At 39.0% G+C, this 23,519-nt stretch overlaps 1 protein-coding gene across 1 annotated transcript; it reads right to left on the bottom strand.

Annotated features, from left to right (window-relative positions):
- Positions 1-16,422: 16,422 nt before the first annotated feature.
- Positions 16,423-17,477, bottom strand: LOC125868525 (uncharacterized). Its single transcript, XM_049549152.1, has 2 exons — positions 17,003-17,477; positions 16,423-16,460 (listed from the first exon to the last, which is right to left on the bottom strand). Exons 1-2 carry the CDS (start codon positions 17,475-17,477, stop codon positions 16,423-16,425), a joined length of 513 nt encoding a protein of 170 aa, XP_049405109.1.
- Positions 17,478-23,519: the final 6,042 nt, after the last annotated feature.

Below are 23,519 nucleotides of genomic sequence, written 5' to 3'. Positions count from 1 at the left end.
TCATTAGGGCGGCCAACATGAAGTTCTTCTCTACTTCATGGTTCGTTTAAGTCATTTGATTACGCAGTTGGGCCTCTATCACATATGGTTGTCTCGCAATGCCTCCCGAAATGAGTTGGTCGACCAACCACATGTTTACAGGACCAAGACTTCTGTAGAAACAGTCAAGGAGAACTATGTCGGGAATGTCATGATTTGGGGATTGATTGATCAGTTCATTAAACCTTTCCCATGACATGTGGATCTGTTCACCCTCCAATTGCTTGAAGGTGAGGATATGCTCCCAGAATATCATTACCTCTAATGGAAGAAACTCCATTAGCACCCGAGTGCTGCTCGACATAATCGCTTCATCTTCTTCAATATAGACAAGATAACATAACTACAAGTTAAGTTAGTAAACTACAACTAAGAAGAACAAAAATTCTACTGATCTAAAAATTCTCAAATAACACCACTCCCCTGCAGTAGCTCTATTTTGATGCTTATCGTACCAATGACACTAACCTACGTTATGAGTGTCTATGATGGTCAATAGTATAGTAACCCAACTAAAGGTTGGGGTCGCGTCCCAAGGGACTGGTTTTGAGAAGTTATAGAAAAATAAAATTTAGCTCTAACAAGTCGTAGCTAAAAACATTAACTATTAAAAACATAGTAAATTAAAAGACCACACAAAATAGTCAAATATCGATTTGGGGGTTTGGTCACAATTAGTAAACACAAAAAATATAACAAGAAAATCAAGTACGAGTAAGAATTCTTGGGCAGTGACCGCAATACAAGATGAGATAAGTAGTTGGGTATGTGCTTTTGAAAGGAAATTTGTAATATAATAGTGACTAGGCTAAGCTTTAAATGGAAATAAGTTCCCTCTTGGACAACTTACCCGCTTCAAATGTGTTCTTCTCATACACCCATTAGCCGCATGAAGACCAGCCTACTTACCCCACTCACTCTCTTGAGCTGAGTGTTAGCATATGGGACTAGGGCTCACCCTATCGGACTAAAGCTCATGTCGACCCACTCCTTAGGCTATCAGTATAGTGGTCTTGGTATCAAGACCTCACTCTCGGGCAAGCCAAAAACACATGGGTGGCTTTGTATATACAACTACAGACCGTTTAGGTTAAACCACAACCAGTAGGAGAAATAACAATTAAACTACATCTAAACTATCATCAAGCAAGACCCAACAATAGTATCAATACATATTTGCTAAATCACACTCCAAGAATGGGGGGTTTTTAGCCACACATCAAGAAATAACAAAATACACCTAAAATGATACTAAAATCAAAAGGGTATAACAAATTAGAACTTGATTTAAGCAAAGGGAAGAAGAAAGGAGAAGACCCACTTCCAACTTGGGGAAGATGAAATCCTTCTTTCTTCAAGTCTCCCAAAAACCCTCTCCAAACTTGAGAGAAAATATCCAAAAAAGTACTATTTTATTTTGAAAATTATAATAATGGTTCGCAACTTATAAAATTAGTAACAAGTTTAGTATTTATAGACTTCAGAAAATAGCGCTGGTGGATCTTTCGGTGAAGTTAGTCGACGCCGCTGAATGACTCGGCGACTCGCCCTTCTTCTGTTTCACCACCGTTTCATGCTTGCCTTCAGCATATTCACGTTCTAGACCATTGGGCGGTATAGTATTGCTTTGCGAAACTATTCAATGACGCACCGACTGCTCCTTTCATCGCCTTTTTGACCCTCTTCCTTTCGGGCTTCGAATACAAGAACAAAGGGTAGAGTCTGTCCTTTCAGCGAATCGCCAAAGGTTATTGGTGATGCTCATGCTTCAGCCTCTTCGTTCTTTTCAGCCCTTCTGTTCCTTTTTGTGCCTAAATGTCCATGCTTCCACTAAAACTTCAAATACCTAAAACTTAAGAGTTTTCATCGGGTATTGAGACAAAATAAGCATTCGAGGACACTATTTATATAAAAATAAAGCCTTAAATGATTCCAATTTGTGGACTCATAATCAACCTCAGACTCAGCAGCACCTGCCTCATCAGCTCGAACCATATCAGTTGGCATGTTGGGGATCTCCACAGTAACAAAAATTATGGAATTCATATGATCCACCTCCTTCCTCAGCTCAGCAATTAGGGCCTTTAAGGCCGTCACCTCATTAGTGGCCCCCGGCCTTGCTCACACACCGCTATCCTTGTCAGAAGGGCATCAATAGACACACTAAAGGGTGTCACAACAGTAGTAAAAGTCCTCTCAATCATCCCAGGAACTATGACCACAAGTCTTGAGTCATAAAGATAAAAAAAATAGGCTAGATGCCCCATCTGAAGTATCGTAGCCTAGTTGGGTGGAGGTCGAGAAGCAGTGGCACTAGCAGTAGACCTAGGAGGCAGGGGAGAAGTGGACGAATTCTGAGTTAAAGAAGGAGCAACACTAGATATACCTAATATCCCAGGAGCCGGAGTAAGAAATATTGTCTTTGTAGGTACAGTGTCAATGTCCACACCTCGGGAAGAATCGACCCGGGCTGCCTTATTCCTCTCATCCTCATCCTCGTCCTTTAAGTACTCGGCCTCAATGCACCATATATCGGTAGAAGAAGTGGGAATCACTTCCACGTCCTTATTCTTATTGCGGCGCACTCGGGCTTGTGTACACATCTCGGTGATCAACATCGAAAAAAGGAGAGAGGTTTGGCGCTGTGTAGCCCTCATGAACATTTCTTGGCGAATGATCATACCCAAAATAATGCTCTTCCCTGAAATGATGGACCCAAGACAAGCCGCCTTGTGTGGAGGAGGATAGATTCATTCTGGGACGACATGATTCTGCTGCTTATAAAGCCAAACCAATACCTTGCTGCTACGTTCAGGTCTTTCTTTTCTATGGGTGCTCCAGCCTCGATCCACTTGGGAGTACAATCAGGTAACATAGGGCCTAACCACTTTTTTAGAGTCTCCAATGATTTTATCTTGATCATGTTTTGATAGTCATCTGAAATATTTTATGTACACTCTAGAATTACATTAATATCATCGCTATCACACTTGACCCTCTTTCACCTGACGACTTCATTATCTACCGGCTTCAACGTGGTAGCCTTCCTCTTTCCTTGTGGCACTAGGGCTCTGTAGGCAGTGTAGAATTCCTGGACCCAATTTGGAATGTTAGGCACACAGGGTCTAGTGAATATCTGGAACTTGTGGGATTTTAATGTACTCCAGATCTCAGTATATCTGTATATCACTCCATATATAAACAACCTCTTCTCCTTAATGATAGTCCTCAATTCCTCAGCCTTCAGTCTATTCATAGACCGGAGAGAAGGACTTTGTGCAGGTGGTGCTGGGACAACAACCTGCTGTGGGATATGAGGAAGAGTAGCAGCCTGGGGTACCCGAATCCTAGGCGAATTATGCATCCTCTTGGAGCGGAGTTCAGCTCTCCAGGCCAATAGTAGTTGATACTTCTCAGGCTCAGAAATGGTAGCATGAGGGTCCTGGTGCTCACCCTCACTCTCAAAAGTAGTGAGGTAAGTGGCGTACACTCCTTCGCTATCGAAGCTGACATTCGGTGAATCAGGAGTAGGATCCTCCCTTTACCTTTATCCTTCCCAGATATGGTAGGAAGTTTTGTAGTCTTCGCTCTGGATGCAACTTCGTCCTCATTAATTGTGATTCCCTTTGCCCTGTTTTAGGGCGGCATGTCTCGACCTGCTACTTTTGGTCTAGCCATTTCTATAGAACACACAAAAATGAGTTAGAACAATTCAAGAAAAATGCAGAAAACAGGTTGTAGAAAGACTCGCTGAAGTGATCGGCAATCACCGAATCACTGAGAATCACTCTGAAGAGCGAGATCGGGCTAGCCGAAAGGATTGGCTAAATAATTTCACAAAAAAATGGCATCTCGGTGATGTTTAAGGCCTTTCAGCGAATCGCCGATATCATACAGTGAGCATAGACTAGCATGTCAAAAGTTACAATATGTTTTAGGGGTTAGGGGAGCATAAAAGGTGATAAAGGGAGACTTTCGGCGAGTTGCCAAGTGAACTTGGCAAGCTCAGGCTTCTCATCAAAAGTAATGGAATAAAACTCAAACAATTCATGATATTAAAGGCAATCTAGGGGGATTTTGGCGATTCGCTGAGTGGTTTGGCGAGCTCGACCCAGCTCGCCAAACTGCCCAACATGCCTTTTTTCAACCCCAACTCCCAAACCAAACCTACAGCCCTCGAAAACTTAATCAAACGACAAACAAAAAAAATTAATCTCAAACCCATATTACCCATGCCACCAAGGTACTTAGACTTCCCCCGGTCTGGCGAAAAGTAGCCTTTTGACTACTTTAGCCCTTAAGAATGACGTCAAACGCTCCATCATTGGGCAAAAAACATCATTTAGCACAATTTGGATTACGCAGACTTCACCCGACTAGACCCAACAACAATTTACCGTAATCGAACAATTTATGATCAATATTAAAGAACAAAATTTGGGAAATCAACAACTTACGCAATTAAGGCACCATTATGAGAATATTAAAGACAAACTAGCACAAAATTACGAGTTCAGAGAGGCCAGCACAGATCAATAAGAAGTAAACAATTTACTTTTGAGACCAATCAATATTTGAGAGTTGGGGGTTTAGAACACCATCCCTTAATGCCGAAATTGGATTTTATAATGCTTGTCTTCAAAGAATTATAACTCCGAACACAAGATCAACGAAAAAAATGTGAGAAAATGCAAAAATATAGAAAAACTAGAGTGTGGCTGTGATGGTATGAAGTTAAAAGTGTGGGAATATGAAAGTGTTTGAAAGTTCAAACCTTTGGCCTTTAAAAACCGTCCAGTTCGCCTTCAGTGATACTATTTTTCCATGGTGACACGACATGTGGTTACTTATCTTGCCGACTGTAATTTTGGCTCGCCAAAATCTAATTTTTAAAGACATTCCACAGTTCAACCTGCACAATCAACACATGTTATTCCAAAACTCAAGCCAAACAATAAAAACTTGAGTTGCCTCCCTAGAAGCACCATAGTTAATGTCGTGCCATAACGCAAGTACCCACTCAAGCTTTATTTTTGGGATTTTCCATAGTATCACTAGGAGATCACCCTTGTTGTCATGGGTTAAGATGCGAAGAAATGTGACCTATTTGGGTCTCCAAATGCTTCATAGGGAGGGAATGAGAGGTCACCGTCTGGTTGAGAGTCGATAAATCTTCCTTTATTTCCTTTAACACTTTATCAGACACTTCAACTTTGTTGAGAATACATGAGAGCATATCCTCAGTCTGGCCACCCTCGGAATCTTTGGGCTTTTGACGCTCTTGGAGAGGAACATACCTATCCTTCTCCCCATCTCTTTCCTTCCAAGTTACATTTCGATCCCACACTCCCTATCATGGACTCTCCAGCCCTCATCTTTATTCTAACCTTGTTTACCACCTATCCTTGGGTAGTTTGCATGTTAACCTCTTCATTCGTTGGTTAGGAAGTTCACTTCTTCATTGTACAACGCTTCGAACTTGTCCTCATCGGGTTGTACACACCCAACACCCATAGCATTTACACTCTAGCATCAGCACCCATGACATTTTTGGCTAAAATGTCAAGTTGGGTCATTATATTTGCCATGTTTTGGTCCCACTCTTGATATTTCTCAATTTGTTTCTTTGTCAATTTAAAAGTGAGAGGGGAGACCTGATCTTCACTGATGCACCACGCCTGGTTAATTGTGGTCATGCCATGAAGTAGTTGGGCTCCTATCACATATGGTTGTTGATTAAACATCCCAGAAAAAGTTTATCGGCCACTCCCTTGTTGACAGATTCAAGGCTTCTGTAAATGTACTGCAACAAAATGTTGTCAGGCAATCCATGATTTGGCCATTGCAACAACAACTTCTTAAATCTTAGCCAAGTCTCATAGATTGTCTCACCCTCAAAACACTTGAAGCTTTGGATGTTGTCCTGAAGAGGCATCATCTTCGAAGGAGGGAAAAATCATATTTGGAATGCAGTGACAAGCTCTTCCCACGAAGTGATAGAATATCTTGACAACTCCGCCAACCACATCAATGCTTCTCCTATTAGAGAAAATGGGAACAAGCTCAATCGGACTGACTCTTGGAATATGTTCTTAAAAGAGAAAAGCTCACAAACATCAACAAAGTTCCATATATGCTCATGGAAATCCTCATGAGCCAACCCACAAAACAAGCCTTTCAATTGCATGAGCTGCAACATGATGCTTGTAATGTGGAACACAACGTTCCCTTCACATGGAGGCAAGCTAATGGCACCAACTCCACCTACAAGATTTGGGTTATTGACATTTGGTTCATTGACTTCATTGGGATTTTTGATGTTATCTTGATGGCCCACATGGCTACCACTGCTTCAATTGACACTCATTTCCTCTGTTTTAAGAAGCAGCACAAAAACCAAAACTAAAATTAAGTAGATTCAACGATGATTAAAAAGAACAAAAATTAACTTCACCTAAAAGAATCTCAAACAACACCATTCCAAGGCAGCGATGTCATTTTGATTGTGGTAACATTCATCAAATATGCTTCATCTAATTCTAAGCGTCAACGCTCATTAATTAGTGTATAACCCAACTAAACGAGTTAGGGTTGAATCCCACAGGGAGCGGTACGCGTTTCAGATTCGATTGGGAAGTATGAACATGATCAATTCAGTCATAGGAATAAAAGTTTTTGAATAAAGATATCATTCAAATTAAGGGGTGACACGAATTTCAATTGGGGGGTTTTGGTTTTGATTATCAACTATGAATTGTAGCAAACAATACGAAATAACAATAATGAGACAGGTTCTTGGGATGTGATCAATTATAGGCTAACGTAGAGGTATGGGTAGTTGCAACTATTAGAAAATATATAGATATTAGTGAGTAGTCTAGGCTATAGTGGAGGTAAATTTTCCCTCGAACAATTTACCCTAAATCAAGTGATTTCTCTCGAACATCAACAAACATGCAAAATAAGACCAGCCCACACCTTAATACATTCACTCTCTCGAGGTGAATGTGTGGAATTGGGTTTAGAATTTTCTTTCTCGAGCTGAACCCAGGTCAACCCAATACCCACAAACCATCAATCAAAAACCTTAGTTCTAAAACCTGCCTCTTGAGCAAGCCAAGAACATAAAGCTAGAACTGCATTTGCAACTATAATTCATAAATTAAACCAAAATTAATGATTAAACTCACTTCTAATAGCATTTAAACTAACAATTAGCAATACCCATAAGCTAAATAGTCTCATAATCACATAATCACACCCCAAGAATTGGGGTTTTAGGTAGACATTATAAAAGGGTAAAAACTGTTACCAAATTGATTATCCATCAACTGGGTAAGAGTGATTTTGTCCTTATAACGCTCCAATTTGAAGATTCTTAAAGACCCATTTCTAATTTCTCAGAAGTGAATGTCTTCAATCCTTAGAGAAAACTGTCTTCAGATGGTTAAAACTTAAAAATAGATTGTTCTAAAGAGTAATTGATACTAAACTAAATGTTGAAAAATGTATTTATAGTCACCAAAAATAAGCTATGAAAACTCATTCAGTGAAGTAAGTCCCGCTCGTTCAACCACTCGGCAAGCCGCCCTTTGGTCACTTCCATCGCCCTTCTGCCTTGGCATTCCTCATCCTCAAGGTCTGTAACTTTGGGTGATCTAACACTGCATCGTGGAACTACTCGGCGATCAATCGACTGCTCCTTTCTCTTGCCAACTAGATTTCTTTCATCAAGGCTTGGCACACTAAAATTTTGGCGGTCAAATAGCCATTTGACGATTCGCCAAGTGAACTTGGTGATCACTAGGCTGCCTTTGTTTATCCTTTCAGCCTGTTTTGTTCTCTTTTGTTGGTTAGTGTCCTTGCTTTGTTCCTCAATCCATATACTAGAAAATTAAGAGTTTTACATTAGTGATTGGCACAATTAAGCATTCGAGGACACTAATTCTGTATAAATAAATCCCTAAATGAGTCAAAATCTCAGACTCATCATTGGGTCATCAAAAATTGGTATTTGAGCCTAGGTTATCGGTTTCCCAGTACAAGAGCAAATGTGGACTAGTCTCCCTAATTGCTTGAGTTTCATGACCTTGTGGTGGGAAAGAGAGTAGTCACTAAGTTTGGTGCAAGGGTCTATACAAGCTATGATGTGATTCATAAAACAAAATCTGGGCATGTATTGCGACCGAAGATAACTGTGTGAGTATATAGTCCTATCCTGGTGATGTACGTATCTGTGGTGTGAGTTAATGTGAAAGGATTGTGGAATGCGTACCGTGGGATTGACTCGGGGTTGACAACGATATCCTAGCAATGAGGATTATCTTAAATGCTTAGTTATAACCTGGGAATCAAGGGAAAATTTTAGAAAAATGGAAAGAACCCAAGCCATTGTGACTTGTGTTCTATTCCCGTTAGAGCCATCAGGTGTAACACACTGGAAATTAGTAGGCTAAGTTCGAGTTTAACGTTGATAGGAGTCTTGGATGTAACTCCCCGTAGATATAAATAAAGTGTTTCCTATTAAAGCGTCAAGGTATGACCGCCTCCCCCCCAAGGACCAACCATGGGTCTTTGTGGAGGATCCTGGAAACTACCCAAAGGAAGTGGACCACAGCAGGACCAACGCCTCGTGGGTCAGTCCACAACCGTTGGTGCGGGGACGTAGGTGAAGGCCATGAAACCAAGTCTCTAAACTCTATCCACGCTTCAACAACACGGGAAGTGGGTCCAACCATAGTCCGTCAATGAGGGTCGTGGTTGTTGACCTGGGGACGGTTCTGAGGCGTTAGTTTAGCAGCACTTTAGGGTTTTCCAATTTGAATTAATATTAAGTGATGTATTTTTACCCAAATTTATACCACCTATATAAGTATTTTATACCACTAAATTAAGTCATTAACCTCATTATTTCTAAAACTTAAATCAATTCCCAAACTTCATCCCCACCAAACAAATTCTCTCTCTAGAACGTCAAGGAAAAAGAAGGAATTTGGAGCTAGGGTTCAAGGAGCATGGTTTAATACTCAAATTCATAGGGATTCTTGATCAAGGTATGGTATCTATTCATCCATGGATAGAATTCATCCATGGAGCCCCTTCAAAACCCAATATCAAAAATAAAAATTCCCCCAAAAGCTTGGGTTTGATTCCAAAGTCATGGGTTCCTTTCAAAAATAATTATAATGCTTGAATTAATTTATATTATGACTGAATTGATGATTTAATTTGGTTTTGATGTCGAAATACCCAAGAACCTATGAAACCTCCATATTCCCAAATTATGATCTTGTGATGTGTGTGTGTTGATGAAAGAAGGATATTTTGAGATTATGCTTGTAGTAAATAGGTTACTTGAATTGTGTTAATATCCATGTCTATTGTAGTGAATTCTATATGCATTGATTTGATATGAGCTTTGATCCTTGAAAGGGAAACTTATGATATTATGCATTATTATGAAGTCTATGTTTTAGGAACACTTTGAGAGTGAAGTATCTATGATTATGATCTAGTTGTGTTTTAGAAAGGTTATTCTAATGTACACACTTATGCATGAATATGATATTATGTGAAAGGTTTTCTCACAATATGAAGATTCCAAGGTTGAAAGGCTTTCTCACCTATTGAATCTGTACGTAGACATGGACGGTGAAAGGTTATTCCCACACATGATATAAGATCTATCCTATGAATTATGTTGGATTGAGTGTCAAGACACTCTTCCATTAATATGAACTTAAGTCAAGACTTATATGTAATCCGTGGGGATCAATGCTTAATAACGAGTGGATATTGTATATGAGATGGAAGGTTTTACACTAGCTGAGTCCGGCTACCAATGGGATCCTTATACACTAGTTGAATCTAGGTGCCCAAAGTATGTCTCACGATATGTAGACTTTCTACCTTAGTTTAGTCTGGGTTTCTAGTAGCAATATCCTTATCCCATAAACTATGTGCCCCCGTAGGTTACTTAGCTAGTGGATCCACCTAAGCTAAGAGTATGGTTCTACCTTAGGCAAGTAGGACAACCCTTTTCGGTGTGGGTAACACCAGATTCCATGTTAAGCTCACATGGTCTATCTCGGTTAAAGATTACTCCCACAAAAACAAGAACAAGAATATGAATTATGAACAATTGTTACTCCAGAAGCTATACTTAGCATGGGTGAGATTTATGGGATTTTATTCATGCATTGCACAAGTATGGTTTGATTGTATTTATGAAGTGTTTCTCTTATGATATGATGATCAAAGTATTGACTATGCTTATGACTTATGCTTTTCCACTATCTTCATAATGATATTTTTACTTGGTATATTGCATACATTCAAATGAAATGTCCCTTTATGTTTTCAATGTTTTTATGCATGGCTATCATACTTAGTGCCTTTTTGTACTAACGCCTATTTTTCCTACATTTTCCCTCAAGTGTAGTGTCCGGTTCTCAAGGTGATAGTCGTTGTGGCTAAAGCCTGGATTTACTTATTCTTCTAGCTTGTTGGTGAGTCTTCAAGATTCAAGGATGGATGTTATCTCCTTGTAGTTCATTTCTTGTATTTCCTCTTCGGACTATGTTGTATGGGATGTATCCTTTCCTCTCTTTGAATAATATAATAGATGTCTATGTTGAGACTTAGAGTCTAGCCTTCTGCTATTCGTTTATGAAAATTTTAAGACTTGAAATGTGTTTTTACTATTTATTGTTCTATTTTGTTGTTATGATATGCTAAGTGGCTTACATGGAGCCTTTCGCGGATCTATGTGCCTTGTTACATCTAGGGGGTACCCTGGGTTGTGACAAACTTTGTAATCAGAGCACGAGGTTTAGAAGATTCTAGGATGATGTCTCTTAAGCTACGTCTAGTAGAGTCTTGTTCATGAGTGTAAAGCGTGCCACATATATGAATGAAAGGCTACAAGATTTTAGGAAATTCCAGTTCTTTCATTACTCTTTAGTCGTGCCATAGAGTTTAACTCTATAAAGTCCCTCTCGTAATCGTTCGCTTATCTCTTCAAGATATGAATACACTACGGGTTAATGCTAGAAGGATAGAGGATGATAATGTGAATCAAAGAGCTCCTCCTCAAGCTCATCAAGCTCCGGTTGATCCTTTGGTTGACAATGTTACCCATGCAGAGTTTAAGTCTACTATCCAAATGCTGGCTCAAGCCGTGAAGGCTCAAGCCAATAGAGAGGTTGTAGCTCACATGAATCCTAATGTGAATTCAACGGCTTCATTAGTGAGAGATTATGCAAGAATGAACCCTCCCAAATTTCATGGCTCCAAAGATGAAGAGGATCCTCAAAGGTTTATGGACGAGGTTTATAAAGTACTTGATGTTATGGGGGTGTCTTCAAAAGAGAAGGTGGAGTTAGTCTCCTACCAACTAAAAGATGTGGCCCAAGTGTGGTATAATTAGTTGAAGGAAGAGAGACCCGTAGGACCGGGCCTGGTAGAACGGGAATTGTTCAAATCGGCATTTCTTAATCGGTTCTTCCCCCTAAAGTTGTGGGAAGAAAAGGTGCAAGAGTTCGTTAACCTTCGTCAAGGAAGTATAAGTGTTAAGGAGTACGCACTAAAGTTAACCCAACTCTCTAAATATCCTCCAACTATGGTGGCGTACTCTAGGGCTAAAATGAGTAGGTTTATATTGGGTGTGTCTAACTTGGTTCAAAAAGAATGTCGTACTACAATACTCCTCCATGACATGGGTAGCTCAAGGCTTATGGTGTACGCTCAATAAATTGAGGAATCAAAACTCAAAGAAAAAAATAAGGAGGTGAAAAGAGATAGAATCGATAATGGGAACTTCTCCAATTCTAGGTCTGATGGACAAGGTCGGCCAAGGTTTAGACAAAGGTTTCCAACCAAGGTTCCTCTAGTGATCCTTCAAGGGTCAACAAGGATAGGTTGTCTAACCCTACACCTCAAGGAGGTAATAGTTGTGGCTCTTATGTCAATAGGCCTATTTGTGCAAAGTGTGGAAGAAAACATGATGGTGTGTGCCTAGTTGGAACGGATAGGTGTTTTAGTTGCGGGAAGAGTGGCCACAGGATGAGAGATTGTCCGATGCTCAAGGTTAAGGGAAAGGAAAATAAATAAGCTCCTCCAAGCGGTTCAAACTCCAATGCCCCAAAGCAAAACCATTTTTATTCTTTTCAATCCCGAGGTAACCAAGAGATCTCCCTTGATGTGCTGACTGGTATGTTAAAAATCTTTATTATTGATGTATATGCCTTGTTAGATACCGGTTCTACTTTGTCCTTTGTGACACCTTATTTGGCCATGAAGTTTGATATACTCCCCGAAGTGCTATTAGAACCTTTTTCGGTCTCTACCCCGGTTGGTGATTCGGTGGTGCCTAGGAGGGTTGATAGAAGATGTCCCATTTCCTTCTCTCATAAAATTACTCTTGTTGACTTGGTAGAGAAGACATGTTATACTTTGATGTGATTATTGGTATGGATTGATTGCATGCATGTTTGCCTCTATCGATTGTAGAACTCGTATGGTTAGATTCCAATTTCCAAATGATCCTATCTTAGAATGGAAGGGGGAAAATTCTATGCCTAGAGGTAAATTTTTGTCCTACCTTAAAGATAGAAAGATGATCTCGAAAGGTTGTTTTTACAATGTTTTTAGGGTGAGGGATATAGATTCCGAAACCCATTAACTTGAGTCTGTTCCCATGGTTAGTGAGTTCACAGAAAAATTTCCCCGATGATTTGTTTGGTATTCCTCCCTATCGGGAAATATATTTTTTTATTGACCACTTACGGATACACATCCTATCCTTATTTCTCCTTATAGAATGGCTCCGGTGGATTTAAAAGAGTTAAAGGATAAACTAAAGGATTTGTGAGAAAAGGCTTTCATTCGACTGAGCATCTATCCATGGGGTTCTCCCTTGTTGTTTGTTAGAAACAAAGATGGGTCTCTTAGAAAGTGCATTGATTATCACCAATTGAATAAAGTGACCATCAAGAATAAGTATCCTCTTCCGAGAATAGATGACTTCTTTGACCAACTTCAAGGGGCTAGTTATTTCTCTAAGACTGATCTTTGTTCGGGTTATCACCAATTGAGGGTGAGAGGGATTGATATTCCCAAGACAACTTTTAGAACTCGGTATGGTCATTATGAGTTTTTAGCATGTCATTTGGGTTGACAAATGCTCCAGCGGCATTTATGAATTTGATGAATAGGGTGTTTAGACAATACCTAAACATGTTTGTGATTGTGTTTATCGATAATTTTTTAACTATTCAAGGAGTGAAAATGAGCACGTTGACCATTTGAGAACTGTGTTGAAAGTTCTTAAGGACCAACGACTTTTTGCAAAGTTTAGAAAGTGTGAATTTTGGTTAAGTTTCGTAGCTTTCTTTATTCATATTATGTCAAGCAAGGGTATTGAGGTATATTCGAACAAGATAGATGTGCTAAAGAGTTGGCCTAGACCTCTAAGTCATTCCGACAGTAGAAGTTTTTTGGGTTTGGCCGGTTACTATAGAAGGTTTGTTGAAGGATTTTCTTCCATTGCTTCTCCATTGACGACTTTGACTCAAAAGAAAGCTAAGTTTTTGTGGTCGGAAGCTTATGAGAATAGTTTCTAAGAGTTGAGAGATAGACTTACTTCTGCTCCGGTGTTTACCTTACCGGAAGGTATGGATGGTTTGGTGGTGTATTGTGATTCCTCTAGAGATGGGTTGGGATTTGTTCTTACGTCAAATGGTAAGGTTATTACCTATGCTTCAAGGCAACTTAAAGTCCATGAGAAGAATGATCCTACCCATGACCTTGAGTTGGCAGTGGTTGTGTATGCCTTAAATATATGGAGGCATTATTTGTATAGGGTCCATGTGGATGTCTTCACCGATCAGAAGACTCTACAATATGTGTTTAGTCAAAGGGACATGAATCTTTGCCAAAAAAAGAGGATAGAACTCTTGAAGGATTATGATATGTGTGTCCTTTATGACCCCGACAAGGCTAATATGGTGACGGATGCACTTAGTAGATTGTCCATGGTTAGTGTTGATCATGTAAAGGATGAAAAGAAAAAGTTGGTTCGTGACGTACATAGGTTAGCCCGACAAGGTGTTCAACTAGTGGATACCACTTAGGGTGGTGTCATGGTCCATAAATGTTCCGAATCGTCCTATGTGATGGATATGAAGTCTAACCAAGGCCTTGATCAAATATAATTGAGTTGAAAGAGTCGGAACTTAAGAAGTTCGTTGAGGCTTTCTCCCAATGGGGATATAGGGTGCTTAGGTACCGAGGTCGGTTATGTGTTCCAAATGTTGTTGGTTTGAGGCAACAAATTTTAGAGGAAGCCCATAGTTCTCAGTATTCTATTCACTTGGAGGCACCAAGATGCACTATGATCTACGGAAAGTCTCTTGGTGGAATGGTATAAAGAAAGATATTTCAAGATTCATAGCCAAATGTCCTANATATCAAGGAAAACAACTCATAACAACAATCCACATTAAGCATACTTCATTACAAATAGCCTTCATATCAACATACCTAGTAGCATCATCATAAACATATTACATAAATCATTATCACATTAGGAAACAGACCATAACTACTCTCAAAGCCTACTTGTGCAATGTATGGATGAAGTCCCATACCCCCACCCATACTAAGTAGTGCATTCTTGAGAAGTCATAGTTCATTATCGTTTATTGTGGGGGTAAGCCTTAACTGACATATACAAAGTGAGGAAATCATGGAATCCGGTGTTACTCACACCAAAAAGAGTGTCCTACTTGCATGAAGAATCATTAATTTAGCTTATGTGGATCCACTAGCTAATAACTTATGAGGGCACCAAGTTTTGGGATAAGGAGATTTCTACTAGATACCCCGCCTCAACTCACGTATGGGCATCCATATCAAGAGATTGCTACTAGATACCCCACCTCAACTCACGTATGAGTTTCCATCTCAATCAATATCCACTCGGTGCTTAGCCTTGTTCCCTACGGAGTGCTTACAATGGGATAAGGAGATTGCTACTAGATAGCCCCCCTCTCCCAACTCACGTGAGGGAATCATTCTCATCCCAACATTCATTCATAAGTTAGCTCATAGATTCAATAAGTGAGAATAGCCTTTCATCCTAATAATTCCCATATTGTGAGAAATATTTTCACAACATGACATTATCATTCATACATGTATAATTGAGAATAGCCTTTCAATCAACACAACATCATTATCATAATCATAGAAACTTCATTCATTCTTCATTCATTAGTGTTTCGGCAGTGAGAATACCCTTTCAACAACTACACCATTACATCATAGTCATGATCACATTACTATGAAAGTATTCATAAAGCATGTAAATAATCATCATAATCATATAAAATTCTCATAATTTGTCCTTTAACAACCATAGATGATAATTCACCAACACGTCTAGAATTACTACAGTAGACATGGATGATATCTTGATTCAAGTAATCAATTCATAACATTCATAATTCTATGACATTCTTCTAGTATCAATCAATACCCACACTTTAAGATCGGATTTGAAAAATTACGGTAATTTATAGATTCCTGAGTAATTCAACTTCAAATCATATAAAATCATTAATATATCCATAACCAAACATAATTCAATCATTTAAATTGAATTTGAAAGGAATCCATGAGATTGAAGTCAAACACTAACTTTTGTGTTTTCTAGTTTTGAAACTGGGGTTTTGGAGGGGCTCTATGGGTGAAAGCTACCCATAATGAAGATCTACCATACCTTGTTGAAGATTCACCACAAATTTGAGGAGAAAAGCTTGATTCTTTAACCCTAGCTTCACATTTCTTCTTCTTCCTTGGAATTCTAGAAAGAGTTTATGTTGGGGAAAGTTGGTTAGCCAATTTGAGATAGCCTACAGGCCCCAACCACAACCCTCATTACGGGGCCTGGAATGACCCATGGCCCGTACCAGTAGGGCATGGGTTGGGGTTCTACAGCTTCTCATATTGGCCACATGACACACGAGCCTCTCCCATAGAACGTGGACCACCCTATATGGCGTAGGTCCCTCCGTGGGTCACACTTTTGGGTAGTTTTGGGGTAGACTTTTGGGTACTCCTCAAGGACCCTTGGTTGGTCCTTGGGGAGTCGTACCTTGATGTTTAACCCCCAAACCCTTCATTGTAAGTTCGAGAAGAAAGTTTTATGACTCTAACACTTATGACAAGCTCTAGTTAAACCTACTAGTTTTACATTAGGCTCAAGTTGAACTTATTAATTTCCAAGGTGTTACAATATCTCTCCCTTAGGAACATTTGTCCTCAAATGTCAATCTAGACACCTTACAGAATTAAAGGCTCAAGACTAGCAGCCCATCAAAATCAGGCAAAATTCAAAGGAGGAAACGTCAACTCCATCTCTACATACTCAATGCAACACAAAGAAGTAGGAACTACAACTAGCAACCTATTATGCATAAAAACTTCAACATTGCACAAATTCATGGGAGGAACTACCTTCTCCAACTCAAAGCATGCTCAACTTAATATCATGAAGCAAATTATGCAATTATTCTCAAAAGCATATTAAAGAATATTCGGCAATTTATATCATGAATCATATAGGCAACACATACAAAATGCACAACAACATGAGGAACATAAATCATGAAAACTCATTTTCTTTCTAAACAAGAATTCCATCAAGAACATGCATAACATCAGGAAATCATGGAAACACATGAGTCCAAATCATGAAACAAGTCACAAGGAACTCTTTGTCTCAAGCTTGAATAGGAATAGAAGAAATAGGTGAGGATATCGGAACTCTCAACAATCTTTCCATCTAAGCATACAATCTCCTCATTGGGAGTAAACCCCTACTAAGGCAAACATCAAAGTCTAACAAATAGCATAGGGATCTTAATAAAACATTTATATCTATAGGGAACTATCAACATACTGATGTCTTCTTCCGTAGAGACTCCTTTCTCCTCTCTAGACCGAAGTGCATATAAGCGACCATAATTTGGAGGAATGAGAACTGGTGCACTAGAAGAAGCTTGCTTAGCCTCTCTCCCTTTTGCCATGAGAGTCGAGCAATCTTTCATCTTATGACCTTTCTTTCCACACCCAAAGCACCCATCTGTGCCGGCTAGGCACTTACCCACATGTTGCTTCCCATATTTGGCACATGTAGATCTCTCAAAAGAAGAACCACCTCCATTTCCTCCTTGAGATTTAGGGTTAGACACCCTATCCTTGTTGACTATTGGGGAATCTTGGTTGGACGACCTCTTTTTGAACTTTGGTTGACCATGTTCATCAGAACTAGTTCTTTTTACCTCCCTATTCTTTCTCTTGAGTTTTGACTCCTCAATTTGTTGGGCATACACCATAAGCCTAGAGTTTTTCACGTCATCATGGAGAATTTCCATACGAAATTCTTCTCAAACTATGTTGGTCACATCTATCAAAAATCTACTCATCTCATCCCTCAGATCCGCCACCATAGATGGAGCATACTTGGATAGTTGGGTAAATTTCAAAGCATATTCGTTAACACTCATGCTTAAGGAATTATTCCACTTTAGCTTCCCTTAACTCCCGGGGAAAGAATCTATCAAGAAATTATTTCTTAAACACCTCCCAATCTATGGAACCCGCTCCTACCGCTTATTCTTCTTCCATTGAGTACACCAAACTTGAGCCACATTCGTTTATTGATTAGCGGCTAGCTCCACTTTTTCTACCAAAGTCACCCCCGTGGCATCAGTATTTTGTAAACCTCATTCGCAAATTCTTGAGGATCCTCTCCCAGTTTGGAACCTCGAAACTTGAGAGGGTTCATTCTAGAAAAATCCTCCAATCTAGAAGCTGTGGAATTCACATTAGGGTTCACATAAGTCCAAACATATCTATTGGCTTGGGCTGTCATAGCTTGGGAAAACTTTAGAAGAGCGAACCTAACCTCCACATTCTACATAGCTAGAGAATCATTCAAAGCTTGATTCACTTGAGGATCCTGTTCATTGACATTGTCACCCTCTATTCTTCTTGTGTTACACCTTCGTGTATTCATTTCCTGAAGACACAAGAGAAGGGTTAGGAGAGGGACTTTATAGAGCTAAACTCTATGGCACGACTTAAGAGTAATGAAAGAAATGTACCTTCCTAACAACTTATAGCCTCTTAGTCATAATTGTGGCGCGCTTCACAGTATGAACAAGACTCTACTACATGTGGCTTATGAGACATCATCCTAGAATCATTCTAAATATTGTGCTCTGATTACCATGTTTGTCACGACCCAAGGGTACACCCTAGATGTAAATTAGTGTACTTTACCCCGAAGGGGTCTCATACAAGCCCTTAGCATATCATTGCATAATATAAAGAAAATGATGAGGAAATTTTAAAACTTTTATCCATACAATCGAAGTATTTTATAAATGCAAGCGAAAGTCTAAACTTGTCTCAAATTTCCATTTAATAAAATCTTTGAATCAACAATAGGGTCAGCTCTTTCAACATAAATCCGAAAACAAAGTGATAAAACTACTAATGAATCACATGTCACTGAAACTTAAGGACTCACCACAAGATAGGATAAAAGACGATCCAAGCTTGAACCAATAGAAAATCATCTTACGAATCATAAACTACACTTTGTGACAAATGTAGAAAATATGGGTTAGTACAAAAACGCGCTAAGTATGATAGCCACGCATAAATACCTTGAAAACATGCTAAAATGACATTTTAGTTGCAAAGCATGCATTTACCAAGTTTGAGAATCATCATGCACTTTTAGTGTAAAAGTATAAGTCATATACATAATCAACATATAGTTCATCATAGCATAATAGAACCATCTCATAAGTAACCCTAAGTTATACTTGTGCAATGCATAGATAAAGATCCCATAATCCAATCTATACTAAGTAACACTTTTAGGCCACCATAATCATACTTACCATTCTTTAATTTCATCTTTAGTTAATACTCATAGAGAAGGAACATTCACATTTATTAGTTCATATCAAGGAAAACAACTAATAGCAACAATCCATATGAAGCATACTTCATTATAAATGGCTTTCATATCAACATATTTAGTAGCATCATCATAAGCATATTTCATAAATCATTATAACATTAAGAAACACACCGTAACTACTCTCAAAGCCTACTTGTGCAATGTATGGATAAAGTCTCATACCCCCACCCACACTAAGTAGTACATTCTTGAGAAGCCATAGTTCATTATCATTCTTTATGAGGGTAATTCTTAACTGAAATAGACCATGTGACCAAATCATGGAATCTGGTGTTACTCTCACCGAAAAGAGTGTCCTACTTGCCTAAGGTAGAAGCACTAATTTATCTTGGGTGGATCCACTAGCTAATAACCTATGAGGGCACATAGTTATGGAATAAGATTATTGCTACTAGATACCCCACCTCAACTCACGTTTGGGCATCCATCTCAAGAGATTGCTACTAGGAACCCTACCTCAACTCACGTATGAGTTTCCATCTCAATCAATATTCACTCGGTACTAAGCATTATTCCCCACGGAGTACTTATCATTACATTACTTGAGTGCATTAAAATGGGATAAAGAGATTTCTAATCGATACCTCGCCCCAATTCACGTTAGGGCATCCACCTCGTCCCACCATTCATTCATAAGATAGCTCATTGATTTAATAGGTTAGAATAGTGTTTCATCTTAAGAATCCCCATATTGTGATAAAACCTTTCACAACATGTCATTATCATTCATAAGTGAATAATTGAGAATTGTCTTTCAATCAACACAACATTATTATCATAATCATTGAAACTCCATTCATTCTTCATTCATATGTGTGTAGGTAGTAAAAATAGTCTTTCAACAACACTACCATTACATCATAGGCATGATCATATTACTCTCAAAGTATTCATAAATCATGTACATAAACATCATTATCATACAAAATTCTCATAATTTGTCCTTCAAGGATCATTGATCATAAATCACCAACATATCTAGAATTACTACACTAGACATGGATTATAACATGATTTCAGTAATCAATTCATAATATTCATAATTCTATAACATTCTTCTAGTATCAATCAACACCCACACTTTAAGATCTGGCTTGAGAAATTATGGTAACTTATTGATTCTTGAGGAATTCAACTTAAAATCCTATAAATCCATCAATATATCTATGAAAAACATAATTCAATCATTTAAAACTAATTTGAAAGGAATCCATGAGATTGTAGTCAAACCCTAACTTTTGTGTTTTCTAATTTTGAAATTGGGTGTTTTGGAGGGGCTCTATGGGTGAAAACTAACCATATATGAAGAGCTACCACACCTTATTGAAGATTTACCAGGAATTGGAGGAGAAAAGCTTGATTCTTTAACCCTAGCTTCCCCTTTCTTCCTCTTTCTCCTTTTCTTGGAATTCTGAAGAGAGTTTATTGCGGGGAAAGTTGGTTATAGATTTGGGTCTTGGGATTTATGAGGTGAATGGGTTGGTTAATGACTAAGAACATCTTGTATAGGTCTATTAAAACAATATAAGATGACCTCACATCAAACCAATTAAATCGGGAATTACCTAAACTATCCCTAGACTTAGTCGATTTGAGACTACCTACGAGCCCTATCCATGACCCTCACCTACGGGGGATGGACTGACCCACGGCCCATACTAGCAGGGCATAAGTTAGGGTTCTGCAACTTCTCATCTTGGCCACATGACCAAGCAGCCTCTCCCACGAAGCGTAGACCACACTACGGGGCATAGGTCCCTCCGTGCGTCACACTTTTGGGCAGTTTTTGGGTAGACTTTAGGGTCCTCTTCAAGGACCCTTAGTAGGTCCTTGGGGAGTGGTACCTTGATGTGTCTTAAAGACCCACTTCCAATTTCTCAAAAGTAAATATCTTCAATCCTTTCAATCTACGGAAAACTAGAGGAAACTGTCTCCAGATGCTAAAAACATAATAATAGATTTTCTAAAGAGTAAATGCTACTAAATTAATTGTTCAAAAATGTATTTATAGTCGCCAAAAATAAGCTACAAAATCTCATTTGGTAAAGTAAGTCGGGCTCGCCAAACCACTCGGCAAGCTGCCCTTTGGTCACTTCCATCGCCCTTCTGCCTTGGCATTCAGTATCCTTGAGGTCTGTAACTTTTGGCGATCTAGAACTGCATCATGGAACTACTCGGCGGTTGGCCGACTGCTCTTTTCTCTCGCCAAATAGGTTTCTTTCCTCAAGGCTTGGCACACTGAAACTTTAGGTGGTTAGTTAGCCATTCGGCGATTCGCCAAGTGAACTTGGCGATCACCAGGCTGCCTTACTTCATCCTTTCAACCTGTTTTGTTCCTTTTTTCTTGTTAGTGTTCTTGCTATTTTCCTCAATCCATATACCTGAAAATCAAGGGTTTTACATAAGTTATTGGCACAAATTAAGAATTTGAGGACACTAATTCTATATAAACAGAGCCCTGAATGAGTCCAAATCTCGGACTCATCAACACTCCTAAATTAAACTTTTTCTTGTCCTCAAGTAAAACTCAAGTTCAGCAGTTCAAAAAGGATGTCTTAGACAGTGCTACAAAAGATTCAATCATGAATGCACACAACAAGACCCAACTTACTCATACAAGGTTCAATTGTGCACTCAAAGATTCAAGTTGTGACTCACCATTATCAAAGATGCTCAAGTTCACAATACTTGCTTCAAATGCAAGATCAAGCTCAACAAAGGTACTCAAATGCCCTCACAACAAAGATGAGTCCATATCTACACACAATTCTTCAACAATTTATAGTTTCGGCATCACATACAACTCTAACACTCACAAAGATGAAGATATGCATTACTTCACCTATGAATTTGCCCTTATTTTCCAATCAACGTTCGTTTTAGCTCACTAAAGATCAAAAAGGTCTTTCCAAGGCTTGTAATGGGGCTGAGTGTAAAGATGTGGCCATTTAGGCTTAGTGGCTGCTATCCTCATGAAATATGGTATGAATATCACTGTCCCTCCTTTTCTTCAGCATTTTCACTATTGCTCAAAATTCACCCCATTATTTACTTCCAATGGAATACCGGACACACCATTTCTTTAGCAACTTTCACAACTTTTTCTTTTACTTTTTTCTTTTCTTTCTCCTTGTTTTATATAGAAGGGTTCCATATTTTTCAAATATATGGAACAAGGGGAACTTCTTCACACTTCTTGATTTACCTCCTCTTTTAATCACACCCCCAACTTAGGATTTTTGCCTAAGATGGCTTTGCCCTCTTTCGGGGCGGCATGTCTCAACCTGCTACTTTTGGTCTAGCCATTTCTGTAGAACACACAAAAATGAGTTAGAACAATTCAAGAAAAATGTAGAAAACAGGTTGTAGAAAGACTCGCTGAAACGATCGGTGAATCACCGAATCACTTAGAATAGCCAGATCAGGCTCGCCGAAAAGATTGGCTAAATAATTTCCCAAAAAAATGGCATGTCGGTGATGTTCAAGGACTTTCAGCGAATCGCCGATATCATTCGGTGAGCATAGACTAGCCCGTCAAAAGTTACAATATGTTTTAGGGGTTAGGGGAGCATAAAGGGTGATAAATGGAGACTTTTGGCGAGTCGCCTAGTGAACTTGGCGACCTCAAGCTTCTCACCAAAAGTTACAGAATCAAACTAAAACAATTCATGATATTAAAGGCGATCTAGGGGGATTTTGGCGATCCGCCGAGTGGTTCAGGTAGCTCGACCCATCTCGCCTAACTGCCCAACGTGCCTATTTTCAACCCCAACTCCCAAAACCAAACCTACAACCCTCGAAAACTAAATCAAATCACATCCAAAATAAATTAAGCTAAGACCCATATTACCCATGCCACCGAGGTACTTAGACTTCCCCCGGTTTGGCAAAAATTAGACTTTTGATGACTTTAGCCCTTAAGAATGACATCAAACGCTCCATCATTGGTCAAAGAACATCATTTAGCACAATTTGGATTACTCAGACTTCACCTGAATAGACCTAACAATAATGTACCGAAATCCAACAACTTATGATCAATATTAAAGCATAAAATTTGGGAAATAAACAACTTAGGCAATTAAGGGACGAATACGAGAAAATTAAAGACAAACTAGCACAAAATTACGAGTTCAGAGAGGCCAGCACACATCAATAAGAAGTAAACAATTGATTTTTTAGTTCAATCAATATTTGAGAGTTGGGGGTTTAGAACACCAACCCTTAAGATGCGAAGAAATCTGACCCATTTGGGTCTCCAAATGTTTGATTGGGAGGGAATGAGAGGTCATTGTCTGGTTGAGAGTCGATAAATCTTCCTTCCTTTCCTTTAACACTTTATCAGACCCTTCAATCTTGTTGAGAATACATGAGAGCATATCCTTAGTCTGGCCACCCTCTGAATATTTGGGCTTTTGAC

The sequence above is a fragment of the Solanum stenotomum genome, chromosome 6 (genome assembly GCF_019186545.1).
Source record: "Solanum stenotomum isolate F172 chromosome 6, ASM1918654v1, whole genome shotgun sequence".
NCBI classification, from domain to species: domain Eukaryota; kingdom Viridiplantae; phylum Streptophyta; class Magnoliopsida; order Solanales; family Solanaceae; genus Solanum; species Solanum stenotomum.
Note: the sequence above shows the minus strand (reverse complement) of the source record. Positions and strands in the feature narration are given on the sequence as shown.